At 41.1% G+C, this 20186-nt stretch overlaps 1 protein-coding gene across 4 annotated transcripts in view; it reads left to right on the forward strand.

Moving 5' to 3' along the window:
- mtm1 (myotubularin 1) overlaps nt 1-20186 on the forward strand; it is a 50597-nt gene that overhangs the window by 20022 nt on the left and 10389 nt on the right. For all 4 annotated transcript variants that reach the window (XM_047386122.1, XM_047386120.1, XM_047386123.1 and 1 more), the window contains 12 exons: nt 3205-3277; nt 8803-8897; nt 12531-12641; nt 13821-13922; nt 14516-14599; nt 14799-14948; nt 15731-15919; nt 18368-18550; nt 18662-18817; nt 18904-18951; nt 19134-19226; nt 19747-19860. In XM_047386122.1, the coding sequence (XP_047242078.1) occupies nt 3205-3277; nt 8803-8897; nt 12531-12641; nt 13821-13922; nt 14516-14599; nt 14799-14948; nt 15731-15919; nt 18368-18550; nt 18662-18817; nt 18904-18951; nt 19134-19226; nt 19747-19860 (1398 nt within the window). The remainder of the gene's footprint in view (nt 1-3204; nt 3278-8802; nt 8898-12530; nt 12642-13820; nt 13923-14515; nt 14600-14798; nt 14949-15730; nt 15920-18367; nt 18551-18661; nt 18818-18903; nt 18952-19133; nt 19227-19746; nt 19861-20186) is intronic.

Raw genomic sequence — 20186 nt, forward strand, 5'->3', positions numbered from 1 at the left:
AGGCATGCTGTCAAGCTGAAGAAGGAGTCCTATCGGCTGTGGTAGGTTTGTGGTACTCCTGAGCCATCTAAAGGGTTCCATGAGGCCAAGCGTGTCGTGGCCCGGGTTGTGGCAGAGGCAGAAACTCGGGCCTGGAAGGAGTTCGGTGAGGCCATGGAGAAGGACTACCGGTTGTCCACAAAGCGATTCTGGCAAACTGTCCGGCGCCTCAGGAGGGGGAAGCAATGCTTCGCCAACACTGTTTACAGTGGGGATGGGGAGCTGCTGACCCCGACTGGGGACATTATTGGGCAGTGGAAAAAGTACTTCGAGGATCTCCTCAATCCTGGCGTCACGCATACCTCAGTGGTAGCAGAGGCTGCGGGACTTGGGGTTGGACTCTTTCATCACCCAGGCTGAAGTCACCATAGTGGTTAAAAAGCTCTCAGGTGGCAGGGCTTCGGGGGTGGATGAGATCATCTTGAGTGCCTCAAGTCTCTGGATGTTGTGGGGCTGTCAGGGTTGACACGCCTCTGCAACGTTGCGTGGTGGTCGGGGACAGTGCCTCTGGACTGGCAGACTTGTGTGGTGGTCCCCCTACATAAGAAGGGTGACCGGAGGGTGTGTTCCAACTACTGCGGGATCACAGTCCTCAGCCTCCCTGGTAAGACCTACGCCAGGGTATTGGAGAGGAGAGTCCGGCCGATAGTCGAACCTCGGCTTCAGGAGGAGCAGTGTGGTTTTCGTCCCGGCCGTGGAACACTGGAACAGCTCTATACCCTCTGCAGGGTACTCGAGGGTTCGTGGGAGTTTGTCCAACCGGTCCACATGTGTTTTGTGGACCCGGAGAAGGTATTCGACTCTGTCCCTCATGGTGCCCTGTGGGGGCTGCTCCAGGTGTACGGAGTCGGGGGCCCTTTATTAGGGGCCATTCGGTTTCCGTCCAACGGAGCAGGAGTTTGGCCCGCATTGCCAGCACTAAGTCGGACCTGTTCCCGGTGCATGTTGGACTGACTGCAGGGCTGCCCTTTGTCACCGATCCTGTTCATAGCTTTTATAGACAGGATTTCTAGGTGCTGGAGAGGGCTGGTTTGGGGACCAGTGGATTTTGTCTCTTCTTTTTGCTGATGATGTGGTCCTGCAGGCCCTCTCTAGCCAAGACCTACAGCATGCATTGGGGCGGTTCACAGCCGAGTGTAAAGCAGCTGGGATGAAGATCAGCTCCTGCAAGTCCGAGGCCATGGTTTTTGACTGGAAAAGGGTGGTTTGTCCTTTTCAGGTTGGAGGGGAGTTCCTGCTTCACGTGAAGGGGTTCAAGTACCTTCTTCCGTAGGGTGGCCGGGCACTCCCTTAGAGATAGGGTGAGGAGCTCGGCCATCCGGGAGGGGCTTGGAGTATAGTGTCTGTTCCTCCACATCGAGAAGAGCCAGTTTAGGTGGCTCGGGCATCTATACCGGATGCCTCCAGGACGCCTTCCTCGGGAGGTGTTCCAGGCACGTCCCACTGGGAGGAGGCCCAGGGGACAGTACAGAACAGGCTGGAGGGACTGTCTCTCGGCTGGCCAGGGAACTCCCTGGGCTCCCCCCGGAGGAGTTGGAGGAGGTATCTGGAGAGAGGGACGTCTGGGTGTCTCTGCTGAGCCTCCTGTCCCCACGACCCGGTCGCAGATAAAGATAGTAAGACGATGTAGAAAAACTGTCATTTAAAAAAGTTATTTTCTTTACATTTTACCAACAAATGACATGTCAAATTATTGATACGCTGCTTAATAATGACTGGAAAATCTTTACTGGCATCACAGCAAACATACACTACTTACATTGCTGAGAAGCATTTTGCATGTTCTACTGGTATTTTTGTCATTTCATCATTTGCAATATAGGCTCTACAGCTTGTATAGTGGTGTAAATTGGCTGCTCCCTCAAAATAACTCAACACACAGCCAATAGTGTCTGAACTACTGGCAACAAAGGTTAGTACACCCCTAAGTGAAAATGTCCTAATTGTGCCTAATTTCTTATTTTTCCTCCCTGGTGTCATGTGACTTGTTAGTGTTACAAGTTCTCAGATGTGTTAAATTTGGTGTTATCACTCTCACTTTTGTACTGGTCACTGGGAGTTTGACATGACACCTCATGGCAAAAAAAAAAAAACTCACATAAAAATGGCCTGGGTTATAAGAAGATTGCGAACACTCTGAAACTGAGTTGCAGCACGTTGGCCAAGACCATGCAGAGGTTTAACAGGACTGAAGTTGAGTGCATGTGCTCAGCGTCATATCCAGAGGTTGTCTCTTCTAAAGATGATGCACAAGAAATAGTTTGCAGAAGACATGCGAACTACGAAACCATGATCTACTGGAAAATGTCTTGTGGCCTGATGAGACCAAGATAAATATATTTGGTTCATATGGTGTCAAGCGTATGTGGCCACAACCAGATGAGGAGTACAAAGACAAGTATGTATTGAGTATGTATGAGTACTGCCAGCTAAGGGGAGCTACGATTCATTGAGGGAACCATGAATGCCAAAATTGTCTGTGACATACTGAAGCAGAGTATGATCCCCTCCCTTCACAAACTGTGCCACAAGTCAGTATTACATGATCACAACCTCATACAGACCGCCAAGATGACCACTGCCTTGCTGAAGAAACCGAAGGTAAAGGTGCTGGCCAAGCATGTCTCCAGAGCCAAACAATATTGGGCATCTGTAGGGCATTCTCAAGCAGAATGTGGAGGAGCGCAAGGCCTCTAACATCCACCAGCTCCATGGTGTTGTCATGGATGAGAGGAAGAGGATTCCAGAAGCAATGTGTGAAGCTCTAGTGAACTCTATGCCAAAGCGAGGTAAGGTGGTGCTGGAAAATAATGGTGGCTCACAATAAATTGACACTTTGGGCATAATTAGGACATTTTTACTACGGGGTATACTCACTTTTGTTGCCAGTGGTTTAGACATTAACGGCTGTGTGTCGAGTTATTTTAAGGGAATGGCAAATGTACACTCTTATACAAGCTGTACACTGACTACCTTACATTGTATCAAAATGTCATATCTTCAGTGTTGCCCCATAAAAAGATATAATAAAAGATTTTTTTAAATATCTCACTTTTGTGAGATACTGTATATATGTGCATCTTTCAGTGACTAAACACCTCAAAAATCCCAATTGTCATTTTATAAAGTTTAAATATATTGATATCTTTAATGTTTTCTTTTTAGACTGGAAGAAATTCCCTTAAGATGGAATTATTGGCTGATGTCTCTCTGTTTCCAGGAGAAGATCGAATTACAGGTAACGATTTAGCAACTCTCGCTGATTTAAGCATATACAATTTTTTTGCTGCTGAAAATAATTAAATCTATCTTTCTTTAATTGAATCACCATAACTGCATGAACCACTGCTGGTTATGACCTTCACTAATTCCTCTTCAAACTAACTTATATGTGAAACAGTGACATGTCTCATCATTTGCTTATGGGATACCTTTAGGGGTAAAAATTAGCGCCTGCCTTAAGCCCAGCGTGGGTCAGTTTAGTTAGTGGTGCTTTGACATGATGAACCCGCAATGGCGGGTCTGCAATCCAAATGGGAGAACCATTCAGGTATTCAGGTTCTACCGCTGACTACAAGGGGAAGCTGTGAACCTGTACTGCTGTAATCACTTTGCATTCCTCCTGTAATGTGAAGGACTAGAAAAAACAGTTTTTAAAGAGGCTGTTTATTGATGAGACTGGTTATTTATAGAAGAGCAATCAGTCAGCAAGTCATAATTGACTGTTTCAAATGTTTTGTTCCTGCTTTGACAACCTATGACTCCTTTTCTATAATCTGTTCATGTCTGTTGTAAGGGAATGTGGTTATAAGATGGTTAGGAGTTGGCTCAGAGACCTACCCTATTTCCTTCATTAGGGATCAGAATTACAAGAAACAGAAAAGAATTTCATAGGAAAATATTATTCAGTTGGAGGAAACTATGCATAAAGTTTCTGCAGTTTTGTAATTGTAGTTTTGTAACAGTTGCCGTTAAACTCAAATTATTTGAACTTCTTGCAGACTTAGATTTAGAAATATTTTCATTCAACCAAGAGGTTTGTTTCTCATAGAAAATGAGGGGACCCATATTTCTAATTTTACTTTTTAGCCTCGTTGGGGTATAGTAATGGTATAGCTAGTATTGTTTAAAAATTACCATTAAAGTCGTCATCAGTTACTTTGCAATTAAAAGCATCAGCTCTGATGTGTTGCTACAGACGCGAACAGAAAGCAGTGAAAATACAGCCTAATTGTCCTCACTACAAGCAGAAAGAAACCACTGGAGCTGTTCTCTCCTTCAGCCGCTACTAGCTGCCTGGCAGCCAGGGCCATAGCCAGACTTTAAAAAATACTGAGGTCCACCTGCACTTCAGTTACAATGAAGACCAAAACTTAATTAAAATGGAAGCATTTTTTTAAAACATAAGCGACTTGAATGTGACATGTTTTTGTGTGTGTGTGTGTGTGTGTGTGTGTGTGTGTGTGTGTGTGTGTGTGTGTGTGTGTGTGTGTGTGTGTGTGTGTGTGTGTGTGTGTGTGTGTGTGTGTGTGTGTGTGTGTGTGTGTGTGTGAACCCATGGGGAACCACATAATCTGAAGCAGCAGGGACTCGGAGCACAAGAATGATAACTTACTTAAATGACATGAATTAGTTTATATGAATGTTGATTGTTCACACTGCAAAAACATGGGGAGTGGTGGCCTTTAATTTTGTGTGTGACTCCAAATCCAGGCCTCCATTGATTAAAAAAATTGATTTCCATTGATGATTTTTGTGTGATTTTGTTGTCAGCACATTCAACTTTGTACAGAACGAAGTATTCAATGAGAATATTTCATTCATTCAGATCTAGGATGCGTTATTTGAGTGTTCCCTTTATTTTTTTGAACAGTGTATAATTAAAGCTGCAAGCAGCATTGTAGGCCTTCGCAGCTCAGCGTAGCTCAGCCTGTGCAGTGACCGTGGGAGCCTGGCACCGCTGCCTACACGCCACCGACGAGGCCGCTGTTCTATTCCAAAATTGCAACTTCAATCCAAAATGGCCGACTTCCTGTGTGGTTTGGACCAGCGCTCCAAGAGACTTCTTTGTAGGTCCTGAGAGGTTACATATGTGTACCGAATTTCACAATCCTTGGACAAAGAATGGCTTGGGGCTGTTTTTTTTGGGTTTTTTTTTCTAGTGGGCGCTTTGGAAGAATTAGGCCACGCCAAATATCTAATCAGATCTCTTGTGGAATGGACTAGGAACAGTCATATTGAATTTGATGCAGATCAGATGATCTATGTGGAAATTAGAACCAAACGTATGGCCATGGCGTGACGTCAAACTTCTCTGCGCAATCACGGCCACGCCCTTTTATGAAAAGTCACTGTGCTTCAGACGAAGTAAGACCAACTAGTTATCAGTCACCTGATACAGTTTGAGGCGGATTGAATGTAGACAGCCAGATAGCAACCTTTGCCAGAAAAAAAAAAAAGACTTCCTGGTCTGAGGGGGCAGGGCTTAGATGATGTCAGCATATGACCCCATAGGATCGTTGGGAACCCAAAGGTCCTCCTTCATGCCAAGTTTGGTGTGATTTGACGTTTCTTTCGGAATGTTATTGCATTTTTTCACTTTGGGCATGATTGCCAAGTTCGTGCCCTGGCCCCGCCCCCTAATCATGGTCGAAAACTCACTATTTTGAAAACTTTTAATCCTCCATACCTTAACTGCATATTGATCAAAAAATATGAAGCCAATAGCTCAAAACCCCTAGGAGGAGTTCGTTAAAGTTCGAGGTGAGTAAAAGTGAAAAATGGCCAAAATGTAGCCTTTAATACAAAATGGCCGACTTCTTGTGCGTTTTAGGGCATATCCCAAACAGACTTTTTTCGTGGTTTGAGGAGCTCTACCAGTGTGCCAAATTTCAGATCTCTACGACTTACGGCTCAGCCTATCTCACGTTTGGAGGTTTGGCCACGCCCACTGACAACGACATTAAGGGGAAAACAATTCATGCAGGGGACACTTTTGGTTAAAATCGTGTGCATCTAAGGGCTTGGCAAAGTCCCCAAATTGCCCCGCAAAGAGGCACCAGAATACATTACTACGATTACATTAGGCCCTTGCAGGCTTCCTGCTCGGGCCTAATTAAAGCGTGCTTTATTAAGTAATGCACACATTTAATAGTGAAACTGTAATTTTGTACTGTATTCTTTGCAGTTAAGTTTAGCCTGGGTATCACTGTAATAACTTAACACAGCTATCCGTGGCCAGTAGTAATCTAGAGTGAATGTACTAAAGGCCAGTCAGTTTTTGTTGGTTTTGAACAACACAGGGACCTGGGTCTCAGCAACGCATCGTGGCTGAAGCGGATGGACAGCAGCCGTCTATTTATCTCTCTTACCTTTGTCTTTTCATCACATTCTTCCCCTCAAAGCGGAGCTTTGGGAAAAAAAGTTTGTGTGTGTTAATTCAATGGACGGAAACATTAGCTCTTGAAATAGAAACATTAGTCTGTCAAAGTTGCTCACAAACAATGCACCAACACAACTTTTCTGACTAAACGTAAACAGTGTTATGAAGGCTGAAGACTAGTGAACTGTTATTTGGAGAAGAATGAAATTGAAGTAGAATATTTTTAGCAAGTTACTGCTGTTATATCTCACTGTCAGCTGCACTCTTCTTCTTCTTCTGGTTTTTATTTTAGCAATACGGTATGCAAAGCTGCACTCTTCTTCGTAGAAATTGAGTTTGGCTGCATTACACAGTTGCACCGCCTCCTACAGTAACCTGGTGGAGCTACTCAGAGAACCACACCGTTCGAAAGCATTGTTTTGATTAATGTTTTTATTTTATACACAGCAGAAAAATACTGGGGTCTGGACCTCGGTGTCCTCAGTGGTAGCTATGCCTGCTGGCAACTAATGGTGTGTCAGTAAACACTTAGCTGGATGTTTGCGCTCTTTGTAACAGTTTCATTTGTTTTCTAGCATCAATACAGTAAACCTCAGTTAGAGCCTTAACCATCTACCATAGATGCTTCAGAAAAATTTACAAAAATATAAATGCAGCACACAGCCATTGAAAACAGAGGGACCAACATTCCACAGGCCAGAACTTGATCAACTCTATGTGAAGATGTGTTGCACTGCTTGAAGCAAATGATGGTGACACCCGATACTGAGTGGGTTCTAGATCCCCCCCAGAGAAGGTCTTAGATCTCTGAGTTCAGCTCATGGAAAATGGGAGCAACAACAAAAGTTTTGTCTTTATAGTTTTGTTCAGTGTATAAAGTATTCTGAACTTCAAGTGGTTCTCTTTAAATCTAATTAAATATGCTCATAATATTCTCTCTGCCCATAATATCGCAACAGTCTGAATGCTGGGTGCATTGTAAGATATTAATCTATCCCTGGCAGATATGTTATGCAGAAGACATTCTAGGGTAAAGTGTAGTGTTGAAATGATTAAATATATCACAACTGCTGCAGTTATACTGATAACTCTGATTTTGCAAATGGTAATGCTAGTACCAAGTTTTCATATTGTTAAAAGCATTTTATACAGTAAGAGTGGACTTTACCTGAGTGGTGGTGCTATGTTTAAAAGGTTTAATACATTTTTTGAGTAGACACTGTTTTTCAAGCCTTAAGTATACCAACATATTAAATTTCACTTCTGCTTGAAACAATTTGGCCAGTCTGTGAAATCTATTGAGAAATGCTTTTTGGCCTTTTTATGTAGGGGATTCTTAATATAATCATGAATGTGATTTTACAGAAAAAGAACGATATTACGTTGCATCACGAGCCAAAGCTGCGAGCTATCAACTCCAGAACAGAGAAATCATATTCCTGGCATTTATTTCGGGAATCTGTAAAACTGAAACAAAAAAAACAATGGAATTTTGGTTTACATGCCAACATCACGCTGTCACACACAAAGCATGGTTACAAACATAAAGCTTGGGTAAGCCATTACAACTAAAGGTAAGCACATGAATATCTAGACTTGAAACTGGGCCTTGGTCAAACACATGGCTATTTAGCTTAGCATCATTAATGCTAACCTGCATATGGCTCTGCAACTGGAACATGGCTGAGATTTTAAAAATTGTCTGCAAAACTTTCTTATAAGAATCATAATAATGGACCCTGCTTTAGCCAAGATTTGAAAAATTTACAACCTTTACCCAGGAGCTACCACCACTAGCTGGATACAAGAACAAAGGACATGTACTTCCTGTCACCTGATCAAATAACCAGCCTCACACAGGAAGTGAAAGAATGACCTAATACAAAACAACTACAACCATTATGAAAACCTTTTATTAATTCTGACAGGGGGCGGCACAGATACAGTGTTCTTACCCCATCACCCACCCCAACTTTAAACCTAAATCTGATGGAGGTATTAAAAACTTCAACCAAACTGTTACAACCAACTTAAATCAACATACTTATGTTATGGTCTTAATATATGAGAACAAAATTATTTTTTGATGAATTCAAAAAGAAAGAATGTGTGAGACCGTAACACGGCTAGAGACTGGTAACAGGGTGAAATGACCTGGAAGTGTCAACAGCGGTGGCATTTTCATTATGAATATACTGGGGTTTATTGTCACTTATTTTACTACTTTGTTTTTGCAAAATTAGAAATAAGTAACCATGGGATTTTCTTTCATACCTAATTTGTTTTTTTTTTGTGTTTTTTATATATAACAAGGTCAAACAGTACACAAAGTGAAAAATGGAGAAGAGATGACACTAATGTGACATTGTGTCTACTTTCAGATCAAGAGATCATTTACATGTGTCCATTCAGTGGAGCTGTGAAAGGGAAAGTGTTGATCACCAACTACAGACTCTACTTCAAGAGCTCAGATGCTGTAAGTTTTATAAGTTGTTTATTTGTCAGTGCTGGCTGTCAGTCTACACACAGTTGGTTTAAATAGGACAACAAATAGCTGGTGTGACGTACTTGTCCGCGAGGTCTCCTTGTGGGTCTTCTGTGGGCAACACAGAATTTTAGAATTATGCTTCGTACAATACAGAAACAAATGGTAAATATGGCTTCGCCTGTTGTTGTAAACCTCCCTTGCCATCCATCTGCAGATTTTTCAGTGGGATTTACTTCAGAAGAATATGCAGGGTCGTCTAAAACTGTTCAAAGGTCCTTTGTCAGATGGCCGTTATAAACCTCTTGGTTGTCCTGTTAACATGTCAGGGTTTTTTGTTAACTTTTTACCTCATAGCACTGGTGCTATAGAGGTTCATAGTTTGTAAGCACAGGCCAAAACGTTGGATGACTGTTATGATCTCTTCAGACCAGATGTAGATTATTTGAAAGACACAGGATATTATTGTAGACAGTGCACACGCAGTAATAGTAAGAAATATTTTTAGACTTGTTTATTTGTCTGCAGAGATACTGACACCGAATAACTTGTATTGGTCTAAATGTATAGTGTAACTGGTCAACAATGTGTCATAATGCAGATGTTTATATATATATATATATATATATATATATATATATATATATATATATATATTTCACACCAAGAGATTTTGAAAAGACATGAATAAGAGAGTTTGGTATGGATGAGCTTGACTGTCCTGCACAGAGAGTCCTGACCTCAACCTGATAGAATACCTTTTGGGATGAATTAGAGTGGAGACTGAGAGCCTGACCTTCTTGCCCAACATCAGTGTATGACCTCACAAATATAGTTCTAGAAGAATGTTCAAAAATTCCTATGAACACACTCCTAAACCTTGAAGACAGCCTTCCCAGAAGAGTTGAAGCTGTTGTAGCTGCAAAGGGTGGACCAATGTTATATTTAACCCAGTGGATTAAGAATGGGATGTCACTTAAGTTTATATGCGATTCAAGGCAGGTAAGCGAATACTTTTGGCAATATAGTGTCCTTTTGCCCTAGACTTACCTTCATTTGTAGGTGTTGCACCAGCTTGAGTTACAGTCAACCCAAAACATTAATATCCCTGGCAAGTTTAGATTAAAAGCAATATTTTAATTTACCAACATGTTTCTCCTAAGTAAAAACATCCCACCCAGAGTCCGGACTTGAATGAGATAAAGAATCTGGGAAATGAGCTAAAGATTAAGGTGATGCAAGGAGGCCTTCGAAACTCAAAGACGTTGTGCCTTTTGTAAATGATAATTTGTGAAAAATACCAGAAACATCCAAAAGGCTTGCCACCAATTACAAGAAATGTTTCCTTGCCATAACGCCAATGATGGCTTTTCCATTTACTATTGTGGAGAGTGTGAATAAATGTTGACAGGCCATTTTTAGGTAAATATAAAATAATGCATGGAAATGGTGCAATTATAAGGGAAAACAGTCTTTAGGTACCAAAAAGAGTTCTGAATCACCTCTGAGGAGCTGAAAGAAATAAAATCCTGAAAATAAGACAAAAGCACTTTTAACTTAGTTGCTCAAGAAATGTAGAAATATGACCTTAAACGAGCAAAGTAAGTGATTATATTTATATGATTAACTAAATATTATTAGGCTACAAAACTGAAGTCTTTATTTTATTATTTTCTCTTGTGTTTTTCTTCAATTGTTCCATTTTGTTATGTAATTTCTGCACCTGGTGCAGAATTTTGATTTGCTGGTTGCGGTGGGTTGTTTTTCATCCAACCAAATGCAGTATTTGCAAAGAATACTGATTGGATGAAAAAGACCTGTCTGCTGGTTTTGAGGTTCATTTACATTTACTTTGTCAGGTTGCAAACGCAGAGACAGAGCAGGAGAGTCAGAGTTGAACACGGGCCAGAACATGTATTGAGCGAGCATGTTGAGATTTAAAGGCACACACCGAAAATAATTTGTTCTTATTGATATATGCGCTGACCTCAGCCTCACTGCACAGTTAGGTTGGTCATAGCAACATCTATTTTCTTTTAATATTTTGTTGAAGGGGTGGGACAGCCCTCCAGTATAACAGTAGAGGAAACTGATGTTGGCCATAAGGGAGTTACACACCACAATTTATATTAATGAAATATATCAGTTTTTCTCTTAGTTACTTAACCACAGGATGGTTGGAGAGAGAAAATCTATTTACCTTCCATAAACAAAAAATTAACGAACAAAAAAGAACGACAGTAAAGAACAAACTACAGCGTAACCCGAAAGCTTTAAGTATTGGAACTTGACCCTTCAGTTAATATTCTTACGTAAAAAGCAAAGTCGAAAGTGACATAATCAAGTTTAATGCCAGGTGAGATACTTTGGTGAAAATTACCAATATAGGTCCACACTGAGCTGAACTGTCTGCTGGGTACACCAGAGACACTCAGCAGACTGGGCATTCACCTTGAGGGGAAAGGCTGTGACTTTTGCTCTGTGAACTATCCAGAGTTTGTCCATAAAACACACAGTGTTAATGTTTCATTTACCCCCAAACAGAACACCATCAAACGAGGTCAGGATTAGTTAACTCAACTCATGTATGCGTTTATTTGAAGTGTGGCGTTTGCAATTAAGGTCATTTTATTTCATCGCATCTGCGTCCCACTGTAAAGCTCTGCAGACCCAGTTATCACTGCACAGATGAGGACCCTTAGTCAACAGGAATAATGTCAGCACCATCTCTGCACAGCTATCAGTGGTTTGATGACCCTGCACAGCCTTGAACTGGACAGCTTAAAGAAAAAGCTCCTCAGATCATGATGGAGCTTCCTCCTCTGTGCCGTGTGGAACACCTTGTCATGCCAGTAACATTAGAAACCATTAGGACTGTCTGATTAAGATGTAAAATAAATTAAATTCAACCCGTGAGCTTGTTTTTGATCTCCTGATATAACAATGTAAAATAAGTAACAGTATTTAGAAAAATAATGCTTACATTTATATTTGCATTTTATTAAAAATGGCTTGTTGAAAAGTAGCGTCAGGCAATTAGACAGTGTTAATATTTTATTGAGTAACAGAAAATGACAACATCAATGATAAAATATAATAAGACAGACATTATGGGGTCTGTTATTTTGTGTTTGTACTAAATCATTTTTGCACTCTTAAACAGTACTTACTGTACATTAATATTTGTCACTAGATATATATGGTCCGACTTACAATGAAATTAAAATGAAAAATGAATAAAAATGGAAACCTAGTAGCATTTATTGGTCGTTAATGTACAGAGCATCCACAGAAAGAAGAATTATTATTATTAACACTTAATATAAACGGCAGAAAATCAACTTGTTGATAAAGAAATATTTTTATTTATTCTTGACTATAAACATCCAGATTTAATCTCGATTGCAACCCTTCTGAAAAACACAGTATTTACGTTATGGAGTTTGTTGCACAAAAATCTTTCAAATAAATTCAGTAACCATGTTCTGTGATGTCGTTTTGATGAGTTTAATAATCCTGCTGTGTTTAAAAGAGTGGCCCTAAGATTTTGATCAGTAGTGTATCTGAACGGTAACTTATCTCCTTCCATGTTCTGTGTTGATGAGATAACACTCTCTCTGGCAGGAAGTACCAGTGGTACTGGATGTTCCTCTGGGTGTCATAAGTCGAGTTGAGAAGATGGGTGGCGCTTCGAGCCGAGGAGAAAACTCATATGGATTGGATATCACCTGCAAGGTGTGCACAGTGCTCTTTTGTTCATCTGTTTTTTTGTTTTACTTAAACGCCTCCAAATGTAGAAGTTTGGAGAAATGCCATTTTGTCACATCCATTTCTGACAGTTGTAGGGAATTTGTTCTGAATAAAATATTTTACACGTCCTCCGGAGGGAAATAACTTTGGCTGAGAAAATCCTCTCCTGTCAAAGGGAACAGCTAATAAGATTGTACATATTTTATAGAACCTTGTATTATGGCAGACGTGTTAAAATTCTGCCCATTTCATAATTTTATCTGACCCACAAAATAAAATCTGATTAGCACTATAACAGGCATGTAGGGCAGTAATAATACAGCTCAGTTTAGGCCCTTTAGTCCAGCCTTGTAAGCCCTGCTCTCCCTGCCCCTCTGTCACTACATGAGTAAGCTTGGTGCCTGCTGTGACAGCAGAACATCCTGCAGAAACTAGGAGTTAGTTTTCAGGATATATACTGAAATACTCCAAACCTACCGAGGCAGAGGCAGCAACTTGGGGCTCACTCTGTGTTCGAGCACAGAGTGAGCCATAAGTTTATTAGCTACCAAGCCACCATGGGCCAAAGGCCAGTAATAGGTTTTAGAATCATATAATCAGATCCACAACATCGTGTTGGACACAGTCAGCTGATCACCACCTGGTAATGAGCTGGATATGGTGCTGCTAAGCAGAGCAAGTGCTGACAATGAAGTATGAATATCTAGCAGCATATCCTCTTTGAGAGCTTTTATTTCCACCTCTGGGAAAGTTTATTTCATTTTCCGAGGAAGGATGAGGAGATAACGGGCAGGAGATTCAGCTTGTCCATTTCTGCAAGCTGATTGGGCCACGCTCTAGGCTTCTGTTGAAAATGTAGCTTCTAGGAGTTGTGGCCTTAAGGTCCTTGGTGCCTGTTGCAACCATAGGACCCACTGGTGGACACCAGCGATGATGCGAGCTCTCAAGAAGAAGGAGACTTTAGGAAGCACAAAGATACTGGGTGGACAGAAAGCCTGCATCTTCTGTAAAAACAGAAGCAAAAACATTTGATCTGCTTATTAAAAACATCAGTTGTCAAACTAGTCCAATTTATACACTTTGAACATTCAAAAGTTTAGACATGAATGTCTATCCCTGTTTTTGTTTCTATGATGATGGTAGTACATGATTTTGTGTCTCCAGGACATGAGGAATTTGAGGTTCGCCCTGAAGCAGGAGGGCCATAGCAGACGAGGAATCTTTGATATGCTCTTCAGATATGCCTTCCCTCTTTCACATGGTTTGGTAAGTCTTACTGCGACCGATAACATTAAGAGAGATCAGATAACCTAACAATCATGTTTTTGGACTGTGGGAGCCATGCATAAACATGCAGATTCCATCCTGAAAGACCCCAGCCATGGATTTGAACCCAGGACCTTCTTGCTGCAACAGTGTTGCCTATGGCGCCTTGCAGACCTATCTAAAATCATGTCCAAATACATTGTTTGTTTGCTTGTTGTCTTAAAAAGTCAAACTGGGTGTGCAATTAAATATTTGGCTTGAAGGCTGACAGAAGTCCAAATAAGATGAGGGTAAAAGGCTTGAGCTACTAAAACAGAATGTTTGTGTTTTCTCATGAATGAGATCAGCGCAGGGTTCTGTCAAAAAATAAGTAAAGTATTTTTTTTATTAATCTAGTTATGCACAAGCTCCCCAGCATTCTCTCTTCTTATCTAGCATATGGAATCAGGCAGATTAGAGAACATGAATGGAGAGCTGGCTTGTAGCTTTGGGTGGGTGGTTGGGGTAGTTGATCAGAAGCTGCCTGGATCTCGTGGGTTGTTACATATTTAGATGTAGACTGAAAATGAGTTTCCATGGTTCCTTTTTTGCAGGCTCTGTTTGCCTATCTGAACCAGGAGAAGTTTGCTGAGAATGGCTGGAACGTCTACAAAGCTATGGAGGAGTTTAGACGTCAGGTAAATAAAACGATTTGAGTTATAGTCTGTTGTTTATTTTTAGCATATTTATCCCAGTTATTTAAGTGAAGTATTATATTTGTGAGGTAGTCGAAACAAAAACATTGTTTATCAAGACTTGACTTAACTTGAGTTTATGTAAAATCTAAACAGCACTGTGTTGAAGTTGGTTTTTAATCATTTCATATTTCTCCTACAGGGCTTACCAAATAACAAGTGGCGTTTAACATTCATCAATAAGCGGTATGAACTGTGTGACACATACCCAAATCTCCTTGCAGTCCCTTTCAAATGTACAGAAGAAGACCTTAGAAAAGTGGCTGCTTTCCGGTCGAGAGGGCGCATACCGGTAAGAGCTGGAGTTCATTTTCCTGCATTAGATTCTGTATGAAAGAAGAGTATGCATGAATTAAAAATAGTTTTTGTTCAACCAGCTTTTTTTCTGCTTTTAGCAATGTGGTACAAGTCAAATAACATACATCTCTAAAAGCAATAAGATGCGATAAACCAGTTAGTCTGGAGCTATGCCTCTTTGCTCTTCTCCATCTTTGCCACCACAGATTGAAGCTGGGACTTTATTACTGGAGACAAAGCCCTGATCAATCTCTCCCATCTTTTTCCAAGAAAATACACCTAGGGACACAAAGTCCTCTTGTTAAGGCAGAAATTTGCTCCCAGACTTTGAGGAGTTAAAACATTGTCTTGGTTGCTTCACACTTAAATGCATTAAGCCAGTATAGCGACATCACCCACAGAAACACACCAGGCACAAACTAGGAAGGGCCCTGCCTTGTTTCTCTGAGTTGCTGAATAGTTTTCAGTAGTTTCAAACCCCCAGTCGGTCGTGGCAGATGGCCACTCACACTGAGCCTGGTTCTGCTGAAGGTTTCTTCCTGTTAAAAGGGAGTTTTTCCTCTCCACTGTCGCTACATGCATGCTCAGTATGAGGGATTGCTGCAAAGTCAACGCCAGCGACTGTCTCTACATGCTCATCATGCTCAGCTTTTCTTTCTGATGTCTCCAACATGCCTTACAGGAGTTAGGTTACTTGAGTCATGCCTTTTGTTGCCATGTACAGTTACTACAATACTTGTTTCATCCAGAACTGTCCAATGTTTGCTTTTGGTCTAGGTTCTGTCATGGATCCACCGGGAAAATCAAGCAGTGATTGTTCGCTGCAGTCAACCGCTTGTTGGAATGTCTGGTAAAAGAAATAAAGATGATGAGCGATATCTGGACCTGATCAGAGAGGCAAATGACACCACAAAAAAGCTCACTATTTATGATGCTCGGCCGAACGTCAACGCAGTTGCCAACAAGGTCAGAAGAAAAACGAAGTACTCTAAACGATAATTCCCAACTTGGTTTCACACTTCAGCAATGCAAATGAAACGGTCTGTTACTGTGTGCTCCGTCTTACAACATCCTGGGCACGAAAATGCTTTTTTTCTTTGTCACTAACGTTAACAAATATTTATCACATTTTAGGACAGCTTGCCTATGACAAACCTAACTGCCTTTAACCTGATCTGGTGTCAAAAAAATACCACCTCCTTTGTTGGTCAACAGGGTGCTTAAGGAAATTGGACTACTGTTGGCTGAAGACCAATGAGAAGGACAGGAGGAAAGCATGTTAAAAGGAGGAGCTAGGCAAAAGGAAAGGCAGGAGTGTAACAGTTAGAGTAGCCACTTTGAATTAAGGAACAATAACAGGCAAAGCTAGACAGCTGGGACACATGATGGACAGAGGGAGTGTTGATATTTTATGTGTATAAGGAGACCAGATGGAAGGGAAACACAACCAGGAGTGTCAGTGGAAGATTCTAACGTTTGTCCCATGGGTTAGATAGAAAGAGGAATGGAGTAGATATAACTTGAAATGAAGCCTTGTGAAGAGCGTTTTCGATATGAGTAGAGTTTCGGAAGTAGAAGTTGAGGGCGTGTTGTTGAATGTTGTCAGTGCATAAATACCACGGTTTGGATATCCGATGAGGTGGCACTAGATACTAAATGAGGGGATAGAAGGTGTCCCTAGAAGGGAGAGAATTGTGATCGGCATAGACTTCAATAGACACGTTGGCAATGGAAACAGGTGACCAGGATGTCCGAGGTAGGTATAGTGTAAAGTAGAGGAACACAGAAAGACAGATGGTTGTAAATTTTGCTAAGAGGGTGGAAACGGCTAAGGTGGTGAGAAGAACTGTCTGGAGGAGGAGTGTGCTGGAACCAATGTTCACGTAAAGGGAGATGTGCTGAGTTTTAACTACAAAGGGTTAACGTTGATGATGGCACACAATGAAGCTCTGGGAAAGAGAGGTTGAAGCAAAGCTAAGACTAGAGGTTCAGATCTGTGCAGCAGTTTGGTTTCATGTCTAAAAAGTGCTTCAGAGATGCAATTTTTAGAGGTCTTGTGAGCTGCACTGTGTCTTTGAGGATGTAGAAAAAAAGCATAAAGTGCCCAATAAGGAACTGTTGCACTGCATGTGGAAGTCAAGAGTGGCAGAGAATGTGGCATAGCACAGGGCATGAATGAAGAGAGTGAGACAGTGGCAGTCTGAGTCACTGATGGGTTCAAGGTAGGCTGGAGTTACACCAGAAATCAGCTCTGAGCCCCTTCATGTGACAGATGGATATTTGCTTTAGAGAGAAGAGGATTGGATGCCAGCAAAGCAGCACAGAATGCATATGTGAGAATGAGGGTAAGGAAGGTCCGAAGGAGCAGAAGTAGTGAAAGCAGATGAGTTCAAACTCACACTCTTTGGAGATATAGTTAGAGAGACATCGTTGAGATGGTTTCGACAAGTTCTGAAAAAGAATAGTGGATATATTGGAAAGAGTTTGTTGGAGATGGAACTGCTGGTGAGGAGGAAATTAGGAAGACCCCAGAAAAGATTCATGGACATTGTGAAGAAGGTCAGGAAGGTGGCTGATGTATCAGCTCAGGAAATGTGCAACTTTAGTAAGGGTTGGCCAGCTTCACAGCTGGGGGTTTAATGTAGCCGTAAGGGAGGTGTGTATGACCCGCTGGCCAAGCGATTTTATATGAAAACACACAGGACCGCCATGGTAGAACATTTAATGTGCACCAATCCTCTTTGATAACACACATTAGACCGAGCTCTGCTACGTTGAGACAGATCAGTTCACTAGACTTTGTTGAGTCGTGGAGTGGCTGGGCTTCCATGATTAGATGTGTCTGATGTGGCTTTTCATTAACATTCAGCCAATCCATCTGTACAGGTGCAGCTGGTTGGCATTAGGCCTCCTCTATGCACAGGCAGTGTTTCCACATCTCACTGACAGGATTACTGAGTAAAACGTTTTACTTTTAAACCATTACCTTACAATCAACTAATAGTTACTACCAGTTTACCACACTAAATGGTAAGGTACAGAATTGACACATGACATGATGCTCCCTTGTTGACTTGATATTTGGAAGAGAAATGACTGCTATTAATTTTGAAGTTAAAAATAATGTCAAATATTTTCTTCTGATGGAGCAGATTTCCCATTTTTAGCCAGTTGGAAACATTGTTTTTTATGTAGCTTTTCAGCTTCTAGCAAAACTATAAATGACTCATAATGTATTTTAGTAGTTTCAGAGAATCCTTTAGGTTTTGCTGATGGTCTGACCATTTGTCTAGCATCACATTAACCCATTAATAAAAGCCGTGAATGTTCAGCCCTTAGGGGGATTGTTGCCGAAAATGTTCTTGTAATTCTTGCTAATGTTAATTTAGATCTACATTGTCTTTGCAATTTCAGGCCACTGGAGGGGGCTATGAAGGGGATGAATACGTAAATGCTGAGCTTGTCTTTCTGGACATTCAGAATATTCATGTCATGAGGGAGTCCCTTAAGAAACTCAAAGATATTGTCTACCCAAATGTGGAGGAATCTCACTGGCTGTCCAGTCTAGAGTCTACACACTGGTTAGAACACATCAAGGTAAGCACTGAAAAAATCTTAGTTTTAATGTTTTTTTTCTGAAGGACACTACCTTAACTGTTGTTAAAAATGAGTATTTGCGAACATGTAATGAAAGCTCCTTGTGTGTAGCTGGTGTTGTCAGGGGCCATCCAAGTGGCAGACAAGGTTTCCAGTGGGAATTCAGTTCTGGTACATTGTAGTGATGGCTGGGATCGGACTGCACAACTTACCTCACTGGCCATGCTGATGCTAGACAGCCACTATCGCACTCTAAGGGGATTCCAGGTTAGTAACTCCACAGGGAAAACTGCTGGATTTTCCTTATCTTCAAAGAACTGGCAAACACTCAATGTGCTTTTTTTTCTTTGTAGGTCCTGATTGAAAAGGAATGGATCAGCTTTGGTCACAAATTTGCATCAGTAAGATGTCTGATATGTGCATTTACAGAGTGCTCTACATTCTGTTGATGGAAATTCATCATACTTATTATATGTCAAAGAAATATCCACATGAATGAATTTAATTTTGATTGATTGCACAGATGACTGATTAAAACTAAAGTTCGGTTTACTGTTAATCATTTGTGTGTTTGTGTGTTTAGAGGATAGGTCACGGTGACAAAAACCATGCAGACCAGGACAGATCACCAATATTTGTTCAGTTCATTGACTGTGTGTGGCAGATGACCAAACAGGTTTGTTAAACACAAGTCATTTTCTAGATGCTCTCAGGAAGAAATATGCGTTTCTTATTTGATCTTTTGTAAGATGAATTGAATTGTATGTATTTGTGCAAATCATAACAGAGGAAGTTATGGAGAGAAGATTTTTTTCTCCTGTAAACTTTTACAGTTTAACAGTTTTATATCTTAATTGAGCAAATATTAATTAGACTAGTTAGAGTTTGACTCAACAAAGTGGATGAAAACAGTTTCTAGAGTTTTCTAGTTGGCTCTGGGCAGATGGTAAGATTTAACAAGCTAGAAGGAGTCTGGGACCTTTTTCAGAAGACAAAATGGAAAAGGCTAAATGTTGTCGTACCTTTAGTGTAAAGTACCAGTGGGTCATTTTAGCCTCAGTAGACAGAAAGTTTTGTTGCTCGTGACCCGTTAAGCTGTGGCTGTGGAATGGTTATAAAGGTTAACAGAGAATTTAGGGAGCAGGAGCATAGAAACATGTCTGTTGGTCACCTGTAACCTGATTCTGTCCCCTCAGTTTCCTACAGCCTTTGAGTTCAATGAGCACCTCCTGCTCTCGATCTTGGATCATCTCTACAACTGTCGCTTTGGGACGTTCCTCTACAACTGTGAGAATGCACGAGACCAACATGTAAGCATCCATCAAGGGTTCCTTCTTTTTGGGGCTTCGCTAAAAAACTCAACTTATTACTAGGTGTGCACTGATTGCAGTTTTCTGACCGATCATGATTACGATCTTTAAAAAGCCTGAACTGCTGATTCTGATTTTGGCCGATAATGATTTTCTTAATAATTGACACTGTCAGGTGTCATAAGATCGCAACACACACCTTTAATGTTCCAGTCTTATGTTGTCAACAGTTGTGAACTTCGCATGTGCAGACATGACCTGGCGGGTCAGTCAGCCCACTCTCACAGCAGAGCAAAAGGTGACGGTGGGGGATTTTCAGACCTTTG

Source organism: Girardinichthys multiradiatus, chromosome 14 (assembly GCF_021462225.1).
Source record: "Girardinichthys multiradiatus isolate DD_20200921_A chromosome 14, DD_fGirMul_XY1, whole genome shotgun sequence".
Lineage (NCBI taxonomy): Eukaryota > Metazoa > Chordata > Actinopteri > Cyprinodontiformes > Goodeidae > Girardinichthys > Girardinichthys multiradiatus.